Source organism: Aspergillus welwitschiae, assembly GCF_003344945.1.
Source record: "Aspergillus welwitschiae strain CBS 139.54b unplaced genomic scaffold BDQ94scaffold_110, whole genome shotgun sequence".
Classification (NCBI taxonomy): Eukaryota; Fungi; Ascomycota; class Eurotiomycetes; order Eurotiales; family Aspergillaceae; genus Aspergillus; species Aspergillus welwitschiae.
The window spans coordinates 1-21,675 of record NW_020798804.1 but is presented as its reverse complement, the minus strand read 5'-3'; the positions used below and the strand labels follow the sequence as shown (position 1 = coordinate 21,675).

Below are 21,675 nucleotides of genomic sequence, written 5' to 3'. Positions count from 1 at the left end.
CGGCCAAAGCCATTCTCGAAGGTCAGACAATCCAGGCGGACTCGGGCGCTACCCTGGTAGCGCTCCTGGCGGTAGGCTTCCAATGCCTTCTCCTCGGTTTCAATGCGAGCTTGGTGTGTTGGCCGCATGCTTGATGACAATCCTGGGAATCATGGCGACCTGGCTGTTGATATTTAAAGAACAACGTCGTACTGAGCGCAGCCTAACGCTGAATAGCTTATCTCCCCTCGTTATAGTTGAGCCATGAGGAAGTCAGCAGACTAGGCCCCAAACACAAATCCACGGACCGCACATTGTTGTTGCGGGTGAGACATGGTGACCTTCGGGGAAAGAGCCCAGGTAATGTCAGAATGAATAGTTCAATCGTATAGACTTGATGTGATGGTCAATTACGTTCTTCCCAATCGTTCTGCATAAATACATCCGTGGTGAGGTCTTTTGAAAGAAGTTGAGGGATGGTGGCGGGTAGAGAACGGTGCGGGCAAAATGGGCAGGGACGGGGGAGAGAATGCGTCTACCGCCATGGGTCGATTAACGCATATCGTTGACCGGGCCCTCGACATACGATTATAATGCGCAATCAGGTCTTATCTAGCGGGCTGCAAACTCTATAATGCTAGTGATCCAGATGGCCCTAATCGGCGCTGTTTTAGGGGGCGAGTGCTTTAAAACTGGCACGGTATCGACAGATATCTAGAACCCTCTCATTGTTCCCCAGATACTGTAACTAGTAACAGATTGGAAACTCATTCCATTGCAGGTGATTACTGTATCATCCTGAATCCAGTACATTCCTCTGGAGGCCGGCGTGCTATTGGAGAAGATGACTTCTGCCCTATGCAGCGGATCGGAACACGAAGATTCCTGGTCGACCGACAGTCCTCTTCTTTCTGAAAACATTGAAGACCGTGAATTTATCATATCCGACTCCGAGACACTGTCAGACCATGGCGATAAACTTGAGGAAGAGAGCGAGGATTATATTCCCGTGAGTGATAAAGTGGCACAAGCGCCTGAGACGCTCCCTATCCATTCGCTGGTGACCGACGAGTTTCTGAGACTGGATTAGAACACACCGAAAGGCCGGATAAACCCGATTCGAGTGATTGCCAAGCGGCAGGTGGTCTCTGATGGTAGTTCCTCCAATGAGTACCTAGTGCTGTGGTACTCCTGGGAGGCTGGAGAGGCAGCGTTGGAGTTAGTTGTAGGGCTGAGCTAGTCGGCTATATCATTCGCCAATGATCCCCCTATCTGTGATGGTCCACTTGGAGGTGTAAAGTTGGTTGACCGCTACTGGGCCAGCTCGTGCTGGACGGGCTCAGCGATGCGCTCCATGCCGGCAAGAGCACTATGGCCTGAATATGATTTATTTTTGCCTTTCGGACCTTATTTCAGTGACATTCTAGAATTCAAGTGGAGGAACACAGCTAGATCAACGACATTCCCGAATTATCAAGTAGACACAAGGGGTGGGGACATAGTTTGTAGGTAATCTGCATATCGCTATGGAGGGGGTTTACAAAAATATAATCATCCTCCTTCCATCTAATCGTACAATAGTATGACGCTGTTCCTTTCATTCATGACAAGTGCATTCTTTTATATGCGGCATATAAAGTAGTAAGAATTGTAATGCATCCGTACGGAGGCATTGTGGGCATCACACAGATCCCTCACCCGTGCTTCGCGCCAGGAAGAGGTGAAGAGGGCGGTGTCTCGCATCTATTCTTCTACGCTGCCTTTGTCCTGCCTAAGGGTGCATCGGTGATGGAGACATTCGGCGAGTCCCCAAATAATGATGTTGGGGTATGTGTTCGCTTCATTCCTGATATACAACCACAAACTAAGGATTTTCCTCCTATTTTAAACAGACGGGCGGAAGCTTCCGCATCAAGAACGGGGCCCAAACCCTCTACAGCGACCTTCCGGACGCCGAGGCAGCGCAGTGGGAGTCATTCCTGACTCCCCGGTCTTACTTGGTGCAAACAACACCCACGACTCAAGTATTCTCATCTGAAATAAGGATCAATAAGTTAATATCAGGCAAGGTCTAGCATATAATTATATATTCAACAGATATTCATTATATTTTATTACGCTCAAGTAAGCTCATTTCTATTTAATGTATATTTTCGTCATTGCTAGTCAACTTGGATAATGAATAAAAAAAAATCAGAAAAATATCTTAGTTGAATTCGGCTAATATATAAATTTTCCTCGCTTGGTAAGGGGTGACGCACGATATTGAATAACTATCAGATCGGACCAAAGAAGGCCAACTGCGCATCGCTAACATCAAGGCCTGCCAGATTGCACTTACAATGGCTGTCATGTGGTTCAGTCGAGGAGGACTTGAAAGGTCGCTAAGTGTTTGGGTGGAACCCAGCCACCTCTGCGCGCGATCCCTCCTACCCCATGTCCAGGGGCACATGATGACCATGGAAGTAAAGCAGAATCTGACCCTACATTCCGAAATGGCCCATGCACGTCAAAGCTTTGGACGCGATGAACTCAGGTCCTCAATCCACAGGCCGAGTGGGATGGATGATCGGCGTGGGCATGGCCAGGTGACATCGGCCCGTAGGACCTCGTAACTTTCGGTGCCACAGTGGGCGTCTGAAGTACCTAAGCGACCCTTGAAACGGGTCGCAACCTGAACAGTGGGCTCAGTGGACCATTCCGAAAACAGTGGGACAACCGTGGTCCGGCAGGACACAAGGTTTATCCGTTTACTATTTCACCGTATCATTCACCAGCTTCGAAAGTAACAGTGACCGGTACAACCGCTGTCGAGCTACTTTATTGCCTAAACATCATCTTCCGAATAATATACGAGAATAGCTGATGCCTTCCATTATGGGCCACCTGCGGGAACGGGCACGGGCGACTACGCAGAGTTCCGCGAAGGCGCACTTACGCCCCAGGTCACCGAGCTCACTTAGCAATGTGACAAGCGCCGTGCTCAGGCAACTTACGGTGGCAAGACAGTAGTCAATTCCCTACTTGGCTAGATAAATGCGGAGGAGCTGGACATCGGATTCCGCTGCGTCCACGCAGACTTCTCTCGCTGCATACGCCATGCTTTCGGTGCCGGCTTTAGCAGCATCACCTGATTCCTTTGGGAGTCCCCAAAGAACCATAATACTTGTGTGGTAAGCCATGATATGTGTTGTATGATTAAGAAACCCTGGTACTATTCTAAGCACAAAAGAGGGTCCACTTACTGTAGAGTAAGAGCATGCGGTACTGTAACAATTCCCGAGTAAGACACTCCGGCAGATTATCTCTCCATTGATCTAAGCTTGCCCGTAGCTTCTGCAAAGTGCGTGCGAGACTATCCAGGGGCGGTATCAGGCCACTGCCAAAGCCTAGTGCGCTCGCGCGCGTATTGATGGTGCTCAGCTCGCAGAGGTTGTTGAACACACAAGCGATGTGTGACTGAACGGGACTAGCTTGGCGTGGATACTGAGTCCACGTCTCATCAGTGCCGTAATCGCATGGGAGACGAGGTTGATCTGGCTGAGTATTGCGAGATATTTGATCCGTGTAATTTACCTTTGATCTGCCTTTAAGGAAACTGACTCGCCGCAGGCAGGAGACGACTCCACAACCGGTTGTGGCCTGGGCTGGCTCATCCGTCATAGCGACAATCTCTGTCTCTCTTTTATGATCGTACATACAATTCCCCGGTTTGGGTTTTACAAACCCGCCCAGAGGAGAAAGTAAGAAAAGCGACATCTCTTTCTGTATGAGCCATGCGACTTCAATCCGCATTCATTTCACTTGTCGTCTTGGCCAGCCATGTCACTCATGAAAGCATTCTCCGTCGCGATAACATCATCACCCATGGTGGGGAAACCTATCGGGAGGAATATCATTCCGTGGCCTACTTTGTGAACTGGGTATGTGTACCTTGCCCCGCTCAAGAGAATATCTACCTACGTATCTTCCCTAGGCATTTTACGGTCACCGCTACGACCCTCAGGATCTCCCGGGTGACAACCCCACCCACATTCTCTATGCCTTTGCCAATGTGCGACCAAAAACGGGCGGAGTCTACCTTTCTGACCACTATGTGGACATAGAGAAACATTACGCCACCGATTCATGGTCCGATTCAGGCAACAACTCATACGGCTGTAGCAAGCAGCTCTACCTTCTGAAGCAACGGAATCGAAGCCTGAAGGTCCTGCTGTCTATCGGAAGCTGGACGTACTCTACAAATTTGCACAGCCAGCAAGCACGGATAGTAGACGGAAGAATTTTGCGCAGACGGCGTCAAGCTGCTCCAAGGCCTATGACTGGACGGTTTAGACATCGACTGGGGGTTAAGATGCGGCTCTCTTGTCGTTGGATGCTCTGCTCAAGACACTACGTCTAGTATATCGAAAATGACCAAGAGGCCAACGACTATGTCCTTCTACTGAGGGAATTGAGACAGGTGGGTCTGGACTTCGGAGCAACCACCGCATGAGTCGTTAACCTTGGACAGGCTCTAGGGGAATACAGCAATGACCATGCGGGAGGGAAGAAATTTCTGGTCACGGCTGCATCCCCTGCTAGTATGCCAAAACATCTAGGAATAATACAGAATGTATGGGCCAATTACTAACTTTGTCCTGGCAGACGGTAAGAGACTCAAACGTCCTCCATCTCAAGGATATGGACAAAATGTTCGACGTCTAAAACGTGATGACCTACCGCTACGCTGGCCGGTTCAGTGCCTATTCCTCCCGCCGAGCTAACGTTTTTGATGACCCGTACATTCCAAACAGCACTCCCTTCAATACCGACCAGGCTGTCCTTTAATATATCGATGCTGGAGTGACCGCTGATAAGATTGTCCTCGGCATGCCCTTGTACGGGCGATCTTTTGTCGCTACCGATAGACTGGGAAAGCCGTTCACCGGTGTCGGGAACGGATCCTGGGAAGCAAGTGTCTCGGATTACAAGGATCTGCCGCGCCCGGGTGCCAAAGAATATGTGCTCGACCGTGCAGTTGCAAAATATAGCTATGACCTGACTGCCAGGACGTTGATTAGCTATGACACCCCACGATCCGTCGAGCAAAAGGTTCATATGTCGCTTCAAGGGGCTCGGGCGGGGGGATATGGTGGGAGAGTAGCGGCGACAAATCCGGCAACAGTAGCCTCATAGCGACGGTACGGTTCACCCTAGCCCTAGACGAGCCAATGTGTTGATTATACCTTAGGCAGCCAACGCTCTCAGACATGCAAGGTGTCTGGAGCGAAGCGCAAATGTCTTGAACTATTCGATTTCCCAGTATTGGAACTAGGAAAACGGTATGGCGTTACGATAAAACACCCATACCATGGTCATATCCTCCATCAAATCCTACGGCATTTGGCCCCTCGCCATAGCGTGACGATCAAGAATAGTGGCGCTACTTCCGTATTGCGCCGCAAGATGGATCTCTTTTCGCCTGCACTTTTGTACTTCTCTAAGACACTCTCTCAACAGTCTTATCTACTACCAACTGGCACGTAGTAGGGCGGTATAGCGGCAGTCCTGGTAAATTCTCAAGGAATAACTGATTGTATTGATTATTACCTTAGTACTCTAAGTGCTTAGTATGAAGCTTAGCATATAAAAGAAGGGAAAGGTAAAACAGCAACAAGTTATCGATTAGGATAATTAAACACTACTTCAACACCCAGGCCATTTCGCCAAATATAATGGTACAATGGGATATTGAGACACGCTACCGGGGACAGCAATGGCCCCGCTAAGTCAAAACCAGCGAACCGCAGTGATACAACAGACAGCACCCACAAGCCACAAGGACTCCTTTCAACCTCCTCTTCATCTCATGCTTATGCGCTCCGCACTACCTCCAGACAACGAGACACGCTAGAAGCATCATCCTCCGGACGCGGGCGCCCTATCTCGCCCTTTGGCTTCTCCAGGGGGATATTTAGAATACGAGGTTGGAATCTCGGCTGCAACTCCTTCTTCATACTCCTTCTGCCCCAGAAATATCCAACCCCCATCATAGCCACGGCTATGCATGCTAGCGGTATTCCAACTCCGACTCCAATCGCAATCTTCTTCGGCTCATCGGAATTGGACTGGTCCTTTTCGCGGCTGATGCTGCCGCTGCTACTGTCACCGGATAGAATTCCAGTTCCTGTTGTCGAGGGAGCAGAGGTAACAGAAGTATCGGAAGCAGAACCGGACTTGGAACTAGAATTCGAATTGGAATCTGAATCGGAGGTAAACTTGATGAGTGCCGAGTCCAGAGTGAATGTCTCGTAAGTGTTGCAGCAGGCAGCGGTACTACCGCAGCACCAGGAGCCGTCGCCGCAGTTGGTCAATTGGTAGGTCCAGTCTGAGTTTCCACCATTCTACCGGTATTATTAGTTGCTCACAAATTTGCTGCACAAAGTGGAGGCTAACCTGATTGTCACAGATATCCTTGGGTAAACAATTAGTCGAGTTCCATGATCGATCCGTGCAGAACTCCCGATAATATGTTCCTTCACTCGTCAGGCAAAGTCCCGAGGGATCACACGTATCAGGATCCTCGGCATTGATTTTACAGCACATTGAATGTACACCTGAAATGGAGACGCATGGCTGATATATGAAGCTGGCCACTTGTGATCCATCAGGTGCGTAGCATGACGATGCTGTCGCTAGAGAAATATAGCTTGGAACGAGGGCCCAGAGAATGTGCATGTTTCTTTTCGTTGTGGCTGCCTAACGATACCGATTTCGAAGCTGAATAAAATACGGCTTTCAGAAGAAAAGGAAGGAGATCATTAATATAACTTGAACAACGTCTAGTTAATGGCTAACTACGGCATTTCAACATACCCTGAACATTTGTGTAACGATGCAGATTTGCCAACCGGTTAACTTGTTCCCGTCCAAAAAGTTGTGGAGATTATCTGACAAAACCCCATTGAAATATAAGAAGAGGGAGGCTCCAACTGGGTCCTTGCCTCCAGCTTTCTGTTTTATGGTATGGTGGTTTCGACTCGGGGGAGTTTAACAGGATTCCTGGTTGGTGTACCTTAGCATCGAGAAGACGCCATCAATGGCGAGCCCGATCGGCAAGGCGGGAATGCTATTGCGTTGTGCAGAAAATGGGACAGAACTTGTCAACTAGGCCCACTAGCCTGGCAAGCTCATTCTAGGAGGAATACTCTCCTGCTAAACATGTTATCTTCCACTTAGATATACCTCGCTGCTATGTTAGCTATGACTGACCGGCACGGGGAAAGGAAACCTGGATACCGAGAAACCAGGGTTAGAGCTGGAATGCACCCAGGGCATGTTAGGTTTTTCACAACAACAGCAAAAGCTTCCATCAACAGTGTGCTGTAAGGCCCATTCCTTGGCAACCGTTGCATGCCAGGGCGGGCATGCAGGTGCCCAAGGGGTGTTTGGAGTGCGGGACCTCGTTCCCAGATAAACCCCTTGTTTCAATGATAGCCACAGATGGAATTCCAAGATTGTTTTAAAAACCATGGAAGACACGCCAGCCAAGGGATGAAGGACGGGAAGACACATTCTCCTGGCACAACAGCTCTAGAAGATAGGAGATCACTAGGGGGCACTCCTTTCTGCATAACAGTGCAGGGGCTTCAATCCTACAAGAAGCGTCCAACCCCTTCGTAGCCGCAGACGTCTTACTAACAGATAGACTACTAAGGGCTTCTAGGACATTACTGTGTGACCTATCTTAATACGTGACCCATAAAAGTCACCAAAAATTTTTGGCATGAAGGAACCATATACCATTTGTTTTCCCCCTCCCAAACGACGCCCAACAAGGAACAAGTCTTACTTTGCCTCCCCGAAAGCAGGCGGAGTGCCCTCAACTGCCAAGGCCCGCATATCATCGTCACCCATCGCACCACCCCGCCCCTTCGAGACAAGGTAGGCCCGGAATTTCTCATCGCGGATTCTCAAATCATCCCCGAAATATCCGGAGTGAGGAAATTGAGCCACCAAAATCCCCACAACACCGCAAATAGCTACAATAATAAACGGTAAATTTTTACCCGAGTTATTCTCAATGGGTGTGAATGCTTGAGTACCAATAGCGCCACCTACTTTCCCTACAGCCGCAGACAACCCATAGCAAGTACTCCGGAGACCGGTGGCATACAGCTCCGATGAAAATAAGCCGAGCATGTCCCCCGGGCCGAAGTTGCCGGAACTCTGCATGAGGCTGTAGAAGACCACGAAGAGGGGATGATCTTGGCGATTTTCTCGTATGCACAGCCAATAATTAGACCGAAAATGAGGTAGCCGCCAAACCGACCATCATTACGTTTTCGCCACTGAGCTTGTTATAGAGGAGAGCTCCGAGGGAGACACAGGGGAGGGAGATGGCCCCGAGGAGTTGCCATTCACCGGTTTTGAGAACCGAGTCGTCGCCGACCACAGAGGAGATGATGGTGGCGGAGAAGACGCCGTTGGGAAAAGTGATGAAGTCTGTATCGACGGTTAGATATGGTTGGTAGACCAGGTGATGGGAAAGAGTACGGGCCGTATAGGTACGAGGCACCACAAGTTCCAATGAGCGACTTCCAATAGTAACAATGTACCAGGCCATATGGAACTTATTTCTTGATGGCTCCGCGACGATAGAGCGTCGAGCTCTGCATGCGCCATCGGAAGTAGAACACGGACAGGGGCCAGATGCACCCGAAACCGGAAGCAGACGCGCTGGACGGTGCTGTAGTGGGATGGCGGGCAGGCTGAGAATACGACCAAGGAAACCAGAACAGTAAATGTGCCACCAAATGACAGCTGAAAGTTTGTCAGCATGATGAAAGCTGGACCACGCTGCTTCAGGGTCAAGTCATTGGCGGTTTCGGATGCCGTCGAAACTGAAGAGGGAGGATATTCACCACCAGTTCCTGAGATATCAGCAATCATAAAATCAACGTAGTGATGGACTTTATCACTGTACCGAAACCAATAATACCACGCGAAACGTTCAGCATCCAGAGATGCCGTTGATACTGACACCGTGCGATGCGGCGCCTAGGATACCACCGATTACGATCATAAGTGGTGAAGACCATAGCCGCTTTGCGCCCAATGTAGTCGCATGGCAGACTAGACGCCAAGTTAGCAGCTTCCCTAAGAGACGAAGGATGGCACAGAAATACCCGGTGACAATCTGACAAAGATTTTCTCCAACAAGCAGGCATCTGACACGCTCGTGGCAACCGCCGAAACGTATTGCATGGGGTACTCTGTTTTCTATAGTACGTAGGTCAATGAGTTACCAGGATAAGCCCTACTAGCCGGATCAGGAAGTAGCTCACTACATACTACTCTGCAGTAACCCATTTGAGTGAAGCAAAGCTCGCGAGAAAAGTCCACCATTCAAGTATTGTCTCATCATTATCCTGTCTGGGGTTCTCACCAAGCGCCCAGAAGAAAGTCCATTCATTACCAACTTCCTACCTCTGATTTCCTGCATTTGTCTTTATGAGTTCCACAAAACTTGTGTTGATTTAAGGTTACACAATCCTAGCAAGACAGTGTGCATTACGTTGATATAGATCAGCGAAGTATGCACATACTGTAACGGACTGCAGAGGAGAGCCTGAGGTTTGTTTAACATATGCCCGCCAAAACAGTATGATACACATGACTGCGTGATACCATCCCAAGTAAGACATCATTGACAACCTAGGAAAATACAGCCAAGAGATCTTAGTATACTACCAGGCATATGCTGGCAGGCTGAGGATGCATGGCTTGAATAGGGGAATACACACCTGTGAAATGCTATTTCGGCGGCACCGCCGTGCCGCTGCTAGCTGCTACAGCGGATCTGTGCGCCAAACATGACCCACACGGCGGCGATTGCTACCAACCAATGAGGACAGACGTGTGAATGCCAGCGCCTGTAGCCCACGCTGCACCGACTCCCTAGTGGAGCTGTCAGCTGGAAACGCACGACGTCCAAATGAAGGTCCTTGCAGAGAGCTGGCTACTGCCTTGCCCACGGGCAAAAGTAGGGACTGAGCCGAAATTTTCTTATGTTCTCTATGCAGAAATTGAACATCATGTCTGCTGCGTGATCCTCCTGTCCGTGCTGTTCCACCGTGTTATCTGAGCCACGGGAGGATGCAGAGAATAGGGATCTACGGTCCAACAAAAACTTGTCTTTTACCCAGCCTGGGGTTCAAGGGGCATGGCAGCAAATACCAATAAAATTTGCCGGTAACTGTCACGGGCTTAGCAATATGTGCGAGCCTTTCACGCATATAGAACAGTCCTTGAGTTGCCTTTCCATCATGATTGCGCAGATCAATCCGGCCATCTCAATATAGCAAGAGTACCTCCCCCCCGTTTCTGGCAGCAGCCGGGTAATAGAAGCTAGGATATGCCACTCAGAATTTGGGCCTAGACCACAATTTGAGCTGTCCGCTGTGCGGGTCAAGGCCGCGGTATGCAAGTACGTCCGGAGTTGGATTAGTGTGGGGTCTGTGGTCGGGATAAGGCAACTAACTGGACAGTAGGCAGCCATCCGATCTTCGCTGGATTGGTGACGAATGTCTGTCATGGGCAATGGAATTTGAACTTGATTGTTACTAAAACATACACAATTAGTATGTGCAGATCTGTTATACACTCTAGGTATTATAAGGCATGCTTCTTGGGCCAAACACTATAAAGTGCATCGGCCCCCATTATATGGAACGATTTTCGATCGGCATCCGCAGGCAGCTGATGGTTAGAAGTACCACTCAAATCCTTTGTTTGGCACTTCGAAAGTGGAGAGGTCGATATACACAGTACTGTCATAAATAATATAGACCGTTAGCGCTTTTCCCCTGCTGACTTTTCCCTAATTCAACTTGGCATCAGAGCATGTACATGATGCTTCTCCATTGCAAAGATGTAAGACTCATGAGCACAGTGTATGTGCAAGGTGTCACAGGCAATGACAATCGCCCTGGAGATAGATCACGTACCGAGTTCATTTACATGTATGCGAGAATTTCAGGTTAAAGCTTTCTACTATCTGAAAGTTTCATGGTGACTTTTCGTAGCAGCCAAAACGGTTTCCTGTATGTAAATTGGATTCATTTACAGAGTCAGCCTAGTTATCGTATGGATGGCTCATTCATCGTGCCACCTAGGCGCATATTAAGGAAGCACAAACACAACGCCATCCCCGAATACCTCCCAGCTGGTGATTGGTCCTGTGGGGCGCCTCATTTACCCTTCAGTGTGCTTGCGGTATGATACGTCGTTCAGCCTGCTACTCGGCCTCCAATCAGCGTGTCTGTCCAGACACCCTGCCTCTATGTGACACTGCATGTCTTGTTGAGTTGGACACCAGTAGTACTTCTGTTTCGGTGCGTCCCCGCAGATCTCCTTTTCCACCCACTTCTTCCCCATTTCCGCCCGTAGGTGGGTGCCACACACGGTGGGGGGGGAGGGGCTGCTGGGGGACTTTACTCCCATTTTTGTCACCTGTATCATTCCTAATAGTTCTCACCCCCTTTGACATTTACCCTGCTTTCCTTCGAGTCATCACTATTAAGTATCAGTTCCCTCTATCCACATTCTGACTTCCTCATTCAGCTCCTTTATGCGCCTCTGGCCTTGTGATGCCTCGCCGTGGTTTTACTCTATTGCTAGTCGGGCAACTTCCTCTTACGCTAAGTAGCGGCTCACCTTTCCATAAACCTGGACCGGCGCTTTATCCCTCGGATTATCCCTCGGGTCATGGGACATAGTGGTGGGCGCCGTCATTACTGCCTTTGGGAGCATTGCAACAAGGTATACCCTTTCTTCGGATCGTTTTCTGTTTCATCTTAGTCCCATCATCCATTACGCCAGACTAAATATCACGCTTACGGAAGCAGGTCTTCAATCGCAAAGCAGACCTGTGCAGGCACTACCGTATACATACCAATGAACGGCCGTATCACTGCACTGTCAAGGACTGCAATAAAAGTTTCATCCAGCGAAGTGCCTTGACGGTGCATTCGCGGATCCATACAGGTGAAAAACCTCATGTTTGTGAAGACAGAGAGTGCCGTAAAGCTTTCTCTGACGTACGTACTATATCCTCCTATCATTGTCTCCTAGCGCTGACCGCCACGAGTCATCAAGTCTTGCCCGTCATCGGAAAATGCATACTGGAATTCGGCCATATATCTGTCAGAAGTCGACATGTAAACAAATGTAAGGATACAGTCAGTTATGGCTCCGCTGATTTTCTAACACTACGGAGGTTCCGCCGCAAGGCGACTTTGACCAAGCATCAACAAAGGTCCCATTCACAAACCATAATCCCATCATACTCAAGAAATGCATTTTCCAAAGATTCTGATCCAGGCCAAGTTCCTATTCCCATCTCGAATGAACCGCATCTCTCAATTCAGCATGCAAAATACCCTTATACACCGTCACCGATTCTTGACTCTCACGCCGTCCAGAGCCTGTACGTAGCACCAGCTCCCGTACAAGATCAAGCCCCGATTGTGACGCAGCCCATAATTGTCGCATCACCGGTCGACATACAACGTGCCCAGCAATATTGCATGTGGTTAGTGCGGCAGCCACATCATGGCCATGTGTACCAGGAATATCTGCCACTGGGGTTTCAGCAACCCTATTGTAGTCTTCCAATCGCAGAATGCCCTTCGCTTATTGCAGGCGCCTCCTCTTCCCTTTTTACGTCGCCCTCACCGCACGAAGCCACCTTGCGGGCAGCCGCAGAAGATATCAGAACTGCAGATATGCCTCGCACATGTTTCTAATGTAATGGAGACCCGGCAGGATCTGCCAACCGGCGTGTCAACTAATACGCCCACTACAAGGGCCTGATACGACACTTCCGGGATGAACATTTGAATGACAGTTATTGTAATTACTGCAACGAACTAACATCCCATTACATGCATTGGCGGAGGCATGTTAAGGAGAAGCATCGCCTAAGTATCTGATACCGTGGGGAGCATCCCGGTGGTTTTCTTTGAGTGTATTTATATTCTTGTAAAGCAGGCATACTTCCCAGCAGCGGGCTGTGTTGAATAGAAACGAATTTATTGATAGAATGATCTGGAGCAATGGCGCGCAGGGATATGACGGGATGAATTGATGGGTCTTTCGATGCGGCTTGCTGGGGGTTTCGAACTTTGCGTATCCTACTTCTAGAGATGATAGTGAGCCAGCTATGCTTTTCAGATGTCCTGTTATATCAGTAACTTCCTGAGGCCGGAGCTGGCTGAGATAAGTCTCTGTGGTAGTATAACATATCGTCCAAAGCTACCGCAGTGAGCACTCTCATGCTCCAGGATATATATGAACTAGCAAACCATTCATATACATATGTTTTAAAAGCCCGAAATACCTCTCCAGGTCCATGACGGCAATTATTGTCAAGCCATGAATTTCGCCAAGAAAGCCCCTCAGATATTGAAAATCAAAATCAGCGTAGGCCTCTCGGTACTCGGAATTTTTTGTCCACTCTTTTGATGGGCCGCATAGCATCTAGTAGGCCAGTGCCTATTCTCTCGCGTTATAAGCCGCTTCCGAATAGCCAGTTAGCCTTGGACACGTTTACTCCACGGTCTTCTCGTTTCTTAAGGTTACTACTTCTGAACGAATACATGTGCCCGCGCTAGCAAGTTACAGGCTAAGAACCCTCTCACACCAATCAGTATGCATGCTCTAGCCGCCACCAACAATTTTCTCTGCCTATCACACCTCATCTCAAGGTACATGACGTGTTCAATTAGAGTCAATGTGAGGGCCTGGGTAATTTGTAATTTCTTCGCTGTCATGAGGTTAAACCACTATAAACACAGCTCTTCCTCGGCAGTGCTAAGATCAAAGCTCTGTTTGAACGTGCGCAAGTGTTAGTCTTGTGGAAGTATTTTAACGCTTCATTTTTTATTCCAGATAGTCGTTTCTCAGTCCAACATAACCCTTTGCGTTGACTGCGACCAACGGTTCCCTGATCAGCATTCTCTGAAACAGCACTTACAGTCACCTAGGCATCGATGTGACGAGTCAACAGATTCTTAAATCTGCTCGTTCAAAAGAACAGCATATACGGACCGCGAATAATTGTTGTTATCCCGGTTAAGGAGCAAACGGCGAAGGACGCCCGGAACGACTGTCGGAACATACTGCCCTCCGGTACCGCCTGCCCCAGTGGTCCACGTTGCTTAGTAATATGTTAGTAAGCTAGATTGTTCGCTAGACGACCGTACGCGCCAACCAAAAGACAAGAAATACACTCACTGCCCACAGCGGCCAGCTATCACGTGACAAGCATATACCGTCATATACGCCAAGATATACGGTACGGTATAAGATATATGGCACCAGTATACAGGGAAGTATACGGGAACGTATACGAAGGATAGGGTATATAAGGACACTCATTGTGTACTTAGCTAGTTTTATTCTTCTTGCTCAATAACACCTGTCTCTAAGTAACCATACATTCGGGAGTTTATGTTGAAACGCGTTTTAGGTCAACATTGAAGCCGTATTGAACGCTTTGTTTTCTTCTATCTGGGCGCGCTCGGAAGGAGCGGTTGAAGGTGTTGACTGTTGAGTTCTAGGGTCACGTGACTTTGCCTACTTGTAATCTACTAGTAATCTACTGGGAGTTTGTTCCAACAGTTTACGTAGCGATAGATCACCCGTCCGCGCGTACTTACGAATAGTTGCGCGGCACTGTTCGGCTCTACACTTCTCTTCACTTGCCCAAGACCCATTGTTCCTAGATAGCCCTCAGCCTGAAACCCCCTCGACTCAGTCCGACGGTACATATTCTGGTAAAGCTAAGCTAACAGGGGACAGGGAAGCGTTCCCAGGGGTTGACACTTAGCAACAGTACACCCGTCCGCATGTACTTTGAAAGTGTTGCGAGGCACTATACATGGGCATGTGAAACATGGAGAGGCAAACAAGGAATTCCATACTAAAGTCGATGGATACAGGTGTTTCATTTCCGGCTGGTGATTGAGGGTAGGGCAATAGAGGGCGATCGCGGGTTGAGCATGAAATTGTAGCGGGTCCCTACTATTAAGTCTGTGCCTACTATCCACTCGTTGCTTCCTGGCATAGAAGGGTAAACTGAATGTTATTGCGTATACAGAGATGCCATAAGAAGACTTAGCGATCTGGTTTCTGCGGGCGCTCGCTCCAATGCCCGGTCTCAAGGATCATGCTAGGACAAGCGAAGTTGGATTTTTAAGAGTCCGTAAAGAGCAGATTTCCAAAGACTGAATGCTATTGCATAGGATGGGAGGTTTCAGGGACAGAGGCGGTATCCATGGGATTCCTTAACCCGCTGGAAGAAGCCATGTAAGAGCTACAATAGCACTAAATGAAACCGGTGTTTTTAGCGCCTCCCGGGCTATGGGTTCAATCGCGGTTACCGTTGAACATGTTGCACGGGCTGAGCGCGTGCAGTTGGACGTGTGTTGAAAGCAATTCATACCGCTGTTGCAAAGGGGCTGATACAAGCACCGGCTCAGGATCCACGCTTGGGCCGAGTAAGCACTAGTCAAGACCGGTCATCTTTGGCACGACTTTAGAGTTCGAGTATCCAGTCTAAAATGATGGCCCTTTCAAAGTAGAGAATCGTCAACTGCGAGTGTGACCCAGATGAACGTCGCTTAGAATGATCCCTTTTCAACTTTTCGGTTCATGATCAAATATCCCACTATGATTTAGTTGCCTTCTGTTGATGCATTTTCTCGGACTGTCAGAGGTACTCCATTTTCGAAAAATATACTAAGCACACTGATACTACCCAAGGATTTAGTGGCGAGACCTAGGGTCGGTAACATAGAGTCTAATCGGGTCAGAGTAGTAGTAGTAGTAGTATATTCATACGCTGACCCCTCGCTTAGGCGATATGCAGGTATCCACTATGGAGCTATCTCTCTAAATACATGTCTTTGCTGTAAACTATTGCTTTCCTGACGAATTTGGAGCTTCGCCGAGGCCTGTGATCGTTTCTCTTCCTCTCCACCTTGCCATAAAGAGAAGGGTTGAGTACTTTTGTGGGAACGAATCCCATTGTTGTGGTAAATGTGGTGCCGGCGATGTGAATCGAACCTACCACCTCCAAAAAGTGACCAATCCCGCATTTTTGGAAGTCGCCTCGGAGCGCTTACCACTACGCCACCGCTACCGGCCATAGGTATCTGAAGATACGTAATAGCAGCCTTGGGAACAGGGGCTGCGGTCGGAAAAGGGCCATGCTCGCTTACTATCGCCACATGCAGAGCTGAGCTTAGCTGACCCCTAACTTTCCCTGGAGTATTTTGATATGACTTCACCCACCGCTCCAACTTATTCCCTTGTAGAATGTTTCTTCTTTCTCCATGGAACATCGCAGCAACGGAAGCCGAATGCGGAATGACGCTTTGCCCAACATATACAGGACGCTTAAACACCCTCCCTGCACCCTGTGTGTTCTGGCAGTCTCAATGAGAGCTCATCAGGAGGCTATAGTGGACCGAGACCAAATGAATCCGTCGTGTTTAGTCTTCATTCGACCGTGACCCCCTTATTCCACCGCATTCGTATTTGATTGCGGTCGCCATTTGCAGTCATTCCTTGTCCGCTCGGTTGCACCAGCTCCGGCCTCGAAGAGCATATTTCAGTGGGGCCCTATGATCAGAGGTTATTTGTGTGCCGCGGTTACAATGATACACCAGGTCATTTTCTACCGTACAACACTAAATCAACATTTGTGTAAGGCGACCACCCAAGAGGAGGTGAAACAGGGCTTACTGGCAACGAGCTGATCGAGTCCATACCGTAAATGCTGTAAGTCGGATGAAGGGTGTAGAGGGCCCTCAAACCGTATCGGGTTGTCTTGCCGGCGGACTTTTGGATTCCGGGAGGGCTTCCTTCGCTTGACGTGCCATGGAATGGAAAGTGAAAAATGAGGATTGGAGCTATTGTTTAGCTATTATGCGAGTCGAACAGCCGTCGACTACCTACTTTCATACTGTGACTTCTCATCTCAGAATTTCGCAGTAATAACGACTAAACACACTTGAGCCAAAAGGTACGCATCAGCTGGATGTGCGAGAGCTCAGAGTTTGACCTATGTCGACGAATTTTGCGTGGCCTGGACTGTCTTCTGTTAGGCGCACAAATTTGCTGCAAATGACGGCGCTAGCTTAGCGACCCTTGTAGGAAAAGGCCCGCGGCACTTATCTAGTTGATCTATCTACGTATCTACTGTCCATTATGATGTAATCGCTGTAGGATCCATTTCCGTCGCCTGGGCTTGGGGTCAACGCGTTTTGACATTGACCCTCCCTACTCTGAACGGTGTTGCAATAAGAGGTGCTCGATGGTCCACAAGGATTACTGTCTAGGACGCCGCGAGCTCCAATTATCCTCGTTATCTTGAGTGTAGGCCATATAGCAGAAAGCCGGTTCTGGATATTGTAACCTCCTTATTTGCGCGGGTTCTTCGCGTATCCAATTAGTGTTTTTGATGTGACGCGAATGGCAGCTTCAACCCCTCCGTTTCTATCGGGTTCAAAGTATAAGCGGGTTAACACGCAAGACTCAAAATGGCGCACATAACAAGCAAAGGGCAATCTGCGCAAATGCTGAGAGCGCTTGCGGAAAGGTGTAATGCTTGGATCATAAGAGTAGGTAGCCGACACAGCAAATCCGAAAACGGAAACAATCAGCGATCCCAGAAGGGAGATTGTCTGAGACCTTCCACTATGAAAGATACAACTGCAGGAGAGAAGTATTTACGACAGGAACGGACAGCATATCTAGTTTCTGTTCGTCGTAGCTCAGCCAGATCCTCGGAAATGCAACCCACATAATATCAAAAAACCAAGAACATTGTTGGGGTCGTGTAACCCCTACAACACAGACCACGCTGCCGACGAGGAAACATTTAGGATATCGTCCAAGATATGACTATAAAGAAGGGGGAAGGCAACAAAGCGCGTATATGGCGACAAGTTGTCATTTCCCGAGAACTCCTATTAACCGTACCCAAAGGAACGCCCCCGATTGACGCAAGCAAATCCCCAAAATAAGGCATGCCGCTTGAGCAATGTATGCGACCAAGCGTATCTCACGCAACGCACCAGGCGCCCATAGATTGAAAGCCAACTGCGAAAGGGAAAGTTCACTTCTGTTTCTGGTCAAGCAAGGCTCAATCGGAACGAAGACTTATGAGCGATAAAGGAAAACAAAGAGCGTTGTAATATGCGGTGGCAGGATTAGTAGCTTAATTTGAGCTCGAGGGCTGAACTAGGATTTCCTGGCCCCGTAACTGCGGCGTTCTTGAATGACGATACCTCGGACATTTCAACAATCATGTCCTGGCCGTCAGGAAGCTCGCGCACATCATCATCCACCATTATTTCGAGGCCATTTTGCTTGACATGGAGGACACGCACTACACGCTGCGGATCAATGCGCTGTTTTATGGTAATCTTCTCGATCAGATCGCGAACTGTCCGCTCAGTCAGATAGACGGCCCGGTAATAGTCATCCGAAAGCCGATCGTTACAAGGAAATCGTACGTAGAAACAAGCGAATAGGATGATGTCAGTTCGCCTGTCTTTGGTGTTACCGAATCAGTAACTTAACTTGAGATTACTGGTCGCTCCGCCGGTGGATGATAATTTGGGTCAATGTCTACTGCCTCTATGTATCCCATGTTGGCGTTACCGACGGTTGAAGTGAACTTCGGTACTTTGACGGGATACTTTAGCGTGACCATGTCGCCCAGGACTTCAGAGCATGGTAGTGAATTTCCTCGGGAGGTGGTCAATGATCGATGGTACCCTGAGCAATAGAACGTATTCGACTGCAGATTGGTAGGAAGGAATGGCGAGCTCACGGAGATGCTACTGCTGGTAGGTGAAACGGCGTGCAAAGACGAACCATCAATACTGAGCCGAGACCCGCGACTGTTCTCTTGTTCGACGAAAACACGCGACTCGGGCAGCATGACAGGGTACAACTCCGGGTCGTCTTGCTCTTCACCCCGCAATCCTAGGACGCTTACCGGCCGCGTTGATGTGAACATGCCTTGCATTAAGGCAAGCTTCGCATGGAGATCGCCTTCCAAACGCATTTTGCCAGGGCCGTCCTGCGAGCCCACGGACCGTACCCGTTTATACTTGCTGATTTTGGCTGGGCGGGGATCAGCGCCCTTGAGTGCAACCAAGCCATTGCTACGCTTACGCTTGCCGCAGTTACCGGGGCCCATCTCAGCTTGAGCAATCTGTTGTCGAAGCTTTTCGATGGTCTTCTTAACATGAGCGACATCACAGGAGAGCTTCCGCTCAGCCCCATGGTCGCGGAAAAGCTTGACCTTGCAGTAGCATACCTCTGCCCTCCTGCTCGGGGTTGAGCTCGCATAATCCGGGGAGAGCATTTCTGTCTTCGCACACAATCTGACCGGAATACCCTTGACACCCTTGGACAGACTGAAATCTGTTGATAGGAAGTTAAACCGGACAGGTATCAAACATTCTGAGGCCCCAGTTGACGGGTTACGAGTCCATGTGACGCAGAATCCATCGAATGCTGAGCTCTCGAGCTGGACCTGCCGGTTCTTTGTCTCTTTGATGCCTCCCTGTATGGGATCGACATACTCCATTGCTTGGAGCTTGCCGCCTCGTCGATGCGCTTCATCGGAACCTCGACCTTCTTTCCATAGTCGCCAACAAACAGCTGGCTTTGCCCTCTGCTCTTCTTCTTGGAATGACACACGGATATAGGTTCGATATTTGATCGATCGCATAGTCATGGGGGGCGGCGTAGAATCAATCACGGACACCGAGTACGCCTGGCCTTTGTTGAGGTAAGTAACTGGGATCTCGGCTTGGCCATTGATCATTGCTGTAGGTGCGCGCAAAGTGATGCGATAGCGAAGACTGCAGTGTCCAGAACGGTTAAGCACTGTTAAACAGACGCAATGAGATAGGCTCTAATAGCTCACGTTTCACCTGGGTTCGCAATGCTCGCTTGATCGTCTTGAATTGATGATGCAAGGTTGTGAGAAGGCGTGCTACTCTGCACATCCATATTGTTTAGAGAGTGTTCTTCAACAGGCTCGTCCATGGCATCGTAACCTGCATCACTCTGAACGAAAGCCGTGGGTGCAAAGGTTGGCTGCTGAGCAAACGGCTGGGGGCAATGGAAGTGTGGGGGAATATATTGCTGGTCGAAGTTATCAAGACCTGAGGCTGCAGTTTCGGGGTTGACGGGAGCTGCAGAAACCTGCTGCGGGAGAGAGAGCGGAGTAATCATACTCAGACCCGTCACAGGAAAATGCAATTCCCCCGCTTGACTATGGTACACGGCACCCAGTCTACCTGAATTGGGCGTAGAGCTCCTATGTGGTTGTAGCGGGATTACATAAGAGACAGCGTTCGGATCGGTATAGGGAGCTGGAAACCGCATGTCTTCTGTTGCGCGGGGCGTAGAATCACTGAGCTTCGTATCGTTATTCATTTCCCGCCTGGCGCAGTAATATCATGTTAGCTGTCGCCCAGATCGTAGTTTTTCAGGCTATTGTCTCTGATGAATAAGAATGGGAAACGGACAACAAGTAGCAGCAGGTTATCATCTGCTGAAAGGCATTTTTACCTAGTCGGAGTGATAGGTCCAATGGGCGTCTGACCGAAGCGCGTGGCATTGCGGTGGACGACTGGGGAAACAATATCTGAGAAGGTCTTTCGAAATTTCTGGATGAGGAGGTCGTCTGGCTTCTGGGAATTCTTTCTGCAAGGGTGACATCCCGATCAGTATGAGAATGGCCGGCGAATCGTCGGCATCCGGTATGTCAACCATACCTGTTGCGGAACATCGTCAACAGTGTCCGAGGCAAGTCATTTGACTTATTCCGTTCTGTTGTTCGTCAGGCACTGTATGACCTGTAGAGACTCGAAACCAGGAGAAGACAGGGAGGCGGCAAGAGGGGAAATGCGGCATTCGGATCGCCAAGCGCTATCTGACCCGGAGCGTCGAAGCTATCCCGGGGGCCCAAGGATGGTGCTCGTATGTATAGGTCCAGATAAGCGAGGGGGGAAGTGAGTCCGATATATAGTAATAGCTTGTCGTAATACGTCCGTATAATACGAGGTGGATACACGGCTGTACTTGACGGCTTCGGTATCATACCACCAACCACTAGTTACAACAGAGAACTGCTGACTACTACTACGACGTCACTATGACTACCAGGTAGCTATCATAAGAGTAAAATTACCGACAATCTCTTTCGTGTACTAATATCACCCCGAGTGCATGGGATCCAACAGTTCGTCGGCAATCCAGACGTCCGGATATCCCTCTCCCCGTCTCTCCTTAGCTCGGATATCCTGCCTGGCGGACCAAGTGGAATGTATGCAGCCTGGTTCCCAGTAGTAGCCCTCTTAAGAGAGAAAAGAAGTTGAGGTGGTGGAACGTTGCGGTAAGCCTGACCTCATTTCCGGTCCTTTGATGTGTCGGGACCGGTACCCATCTTGTTGGAGCACCTACTCCCTACTAGGCAAGGCTGCATTCTAGCATCACGTGACGTTTTACAGGTCATGTGCAGTGCTCCCTGAATGGGGACCGTGTAATGGCTCAAAGCCAAGAAGAAGTTCTCGATAATTCCAATCACTGTCGATAAGTAGGCTGTAATTGCCATAAATG

General features: G+C 49.1%; 8 protein-coding genes across 8 annotated transcripts; 3 read left to right on the top strand and 5 right to left on the bottom strand.

Annotated features, from left to right (window-relative positions):
- Nucleotides 1-823: 823 nt before the first annotated feature.
- BDQ94DRAFT_177758 (uncharacterized protein) lies at nt 824-1,219 on the top strand (the record flags this gene model as incomplete). Its single annotated transcript, XM_026772988.1, has 2 exons — nt 824-988; nt 1,070-1,219. 2 exons carry the CDS (start codon nt 824-826, stop codon nt 1,217-1,219), a joined length of 315 nt encoding a protein of 104 aa, XP_026619519.1.
- A 3,473-nt stretch (nt 1,220-4,692) lies between these two features.
- On the top strand, nt 4,693-5,387 carry BDQ94DRAFT_177756 (chitinase insertion domain-containing protein; the record flags this gene model as incomplete). Its single annotated transcript, XM_026772987.1, has 4 exons — nt 4,693-4,800; nt 4,840-5,073; nt 5,121-5,162; nt 5,213-5,387. The coding sequence occupies 4 exons, from the start codon at nt 4,693-4,695 to the stop codon at nt 5,294-5,296; spliced, it is 468 nt and encodes a 155-aa protein (XP_026619518.1). The 3' UTR covers nt 5,297-5,387.
- A 447-nt stretch (nt 5,388-5,834) lies between these two features.
- BDQ94DRAFT_164446 (uncharacterized protein) lies at nt 5,835-6,699 on the bottom strand (the record flags this gene model as incomplete). The annotated part of the gene is made up of 2 exons (XM_026770013.1): nt 5,835-6,365; nt 6,418-6,699. 2 exons carry the CDS (start codon nt 6,697-6,699, stop codon nt 5,835-5,837), a joined length of 813 nt encoding a protein of 270 aa, XP_026619517.1.
- Nucleotides 6,700-7,809: 1,110 nt separating this feature from the next.
- Nucleotides 7,810-9,228, bottom strand: BDQ94DRAFT_164445 (uncharacterized protein; the record flags this gene model as incomplete). Its single annotated transcript, XM_026770012.1, has 5 exons — nt 7,810-8,228; nt 8,290-8,466; nt 8,661-8,894; nt 8,948-9,096; nt 9,158-9,228. 5 exons carry the CDS (start codon nt 9,226-9,228, stop codon nt 7,810-7,812), a joined length of 1,050 nt encoding a protein of 349 aa, XP_026619516.1.
- Nucleotides 9,229-11,464: 2,236 nt separating this feature from the next.
- Nucleotides 11,465-12,505, top strand: BDQ94DRAFT_155475 (C2H2-type zinc finger protein). Its single transcript, XM_026768466.1, has 3 exons — nt 11,465-11,784; nt 11,871-12,062; nt 12,113-12,505. Exons 1-3 carry the CDS (start codon nt 11,731-11,733, stop codon nt 12,194-12,196), a joined length of 330 nt encoding a protein of 109 aa, XP_026619515.1. The 5' UTR covers nt 11,465-11,730; the 3' UTR covers nt 12,197-12,505.
- Nucleotides 12,506-15,656: 3,151 nt separating this feature from the next.
- Nucleotides 15,657-16,171, bottom strand: BDQ94DRAFT_155472 (uncharacterized protein). The gene has a single exon (XM_026768465.1). It carries the CDS (start codon nt 16,122-16,124, stop codon nt 15,903-15,905), a length of 222 nt encoding a protein of 73 aa, XP_026619514.1. The 5' UTR covers nt 16,125-16,171; the 3' UTR covers nt 15,657-15,902.
- Nucleotides 16,172-18,242: 2,071 nt separating this feature from the next.
- On the bottom strand, nt 18,243-20,845 carry BDQ94DRAFT_164443 (grainyhead-like protein; the record flags this gene model as incomplete). The annotated part of the gene is made up of 5 exons (XM_026770011.1): nt 18,243-18,586; nt 18,616-19,910; nt 19,976-20,497; nt 20,626-20,760; nt 20,832-20,845. The coding sequence occupies 5 exons, from the start codon at nt 20,843-20,845 to the stop codon at nt 18,243-18,245; spliced, it is 2,310 nt and encodes a 769-aa protein (XP_026619513.1).
- A 356-nt stretch (nt 20,846-21,201) lies between these two features.
- On the bottom strand, nt 21,202-21,675 carry BDQ94DRAFT_17718 (uncharacterized protein). The gene has a single exon (XM_026772839.1). It carries the CDS (start codon nt 21,668-21,670, stop codon nt 21,464-21,466), a length of 207 nt encoding a protein of 68 aa, XP_026619512.1. The 5' UTR covers nt 21,671-21,675; the 3' UTR covers nt 21,202-21,463.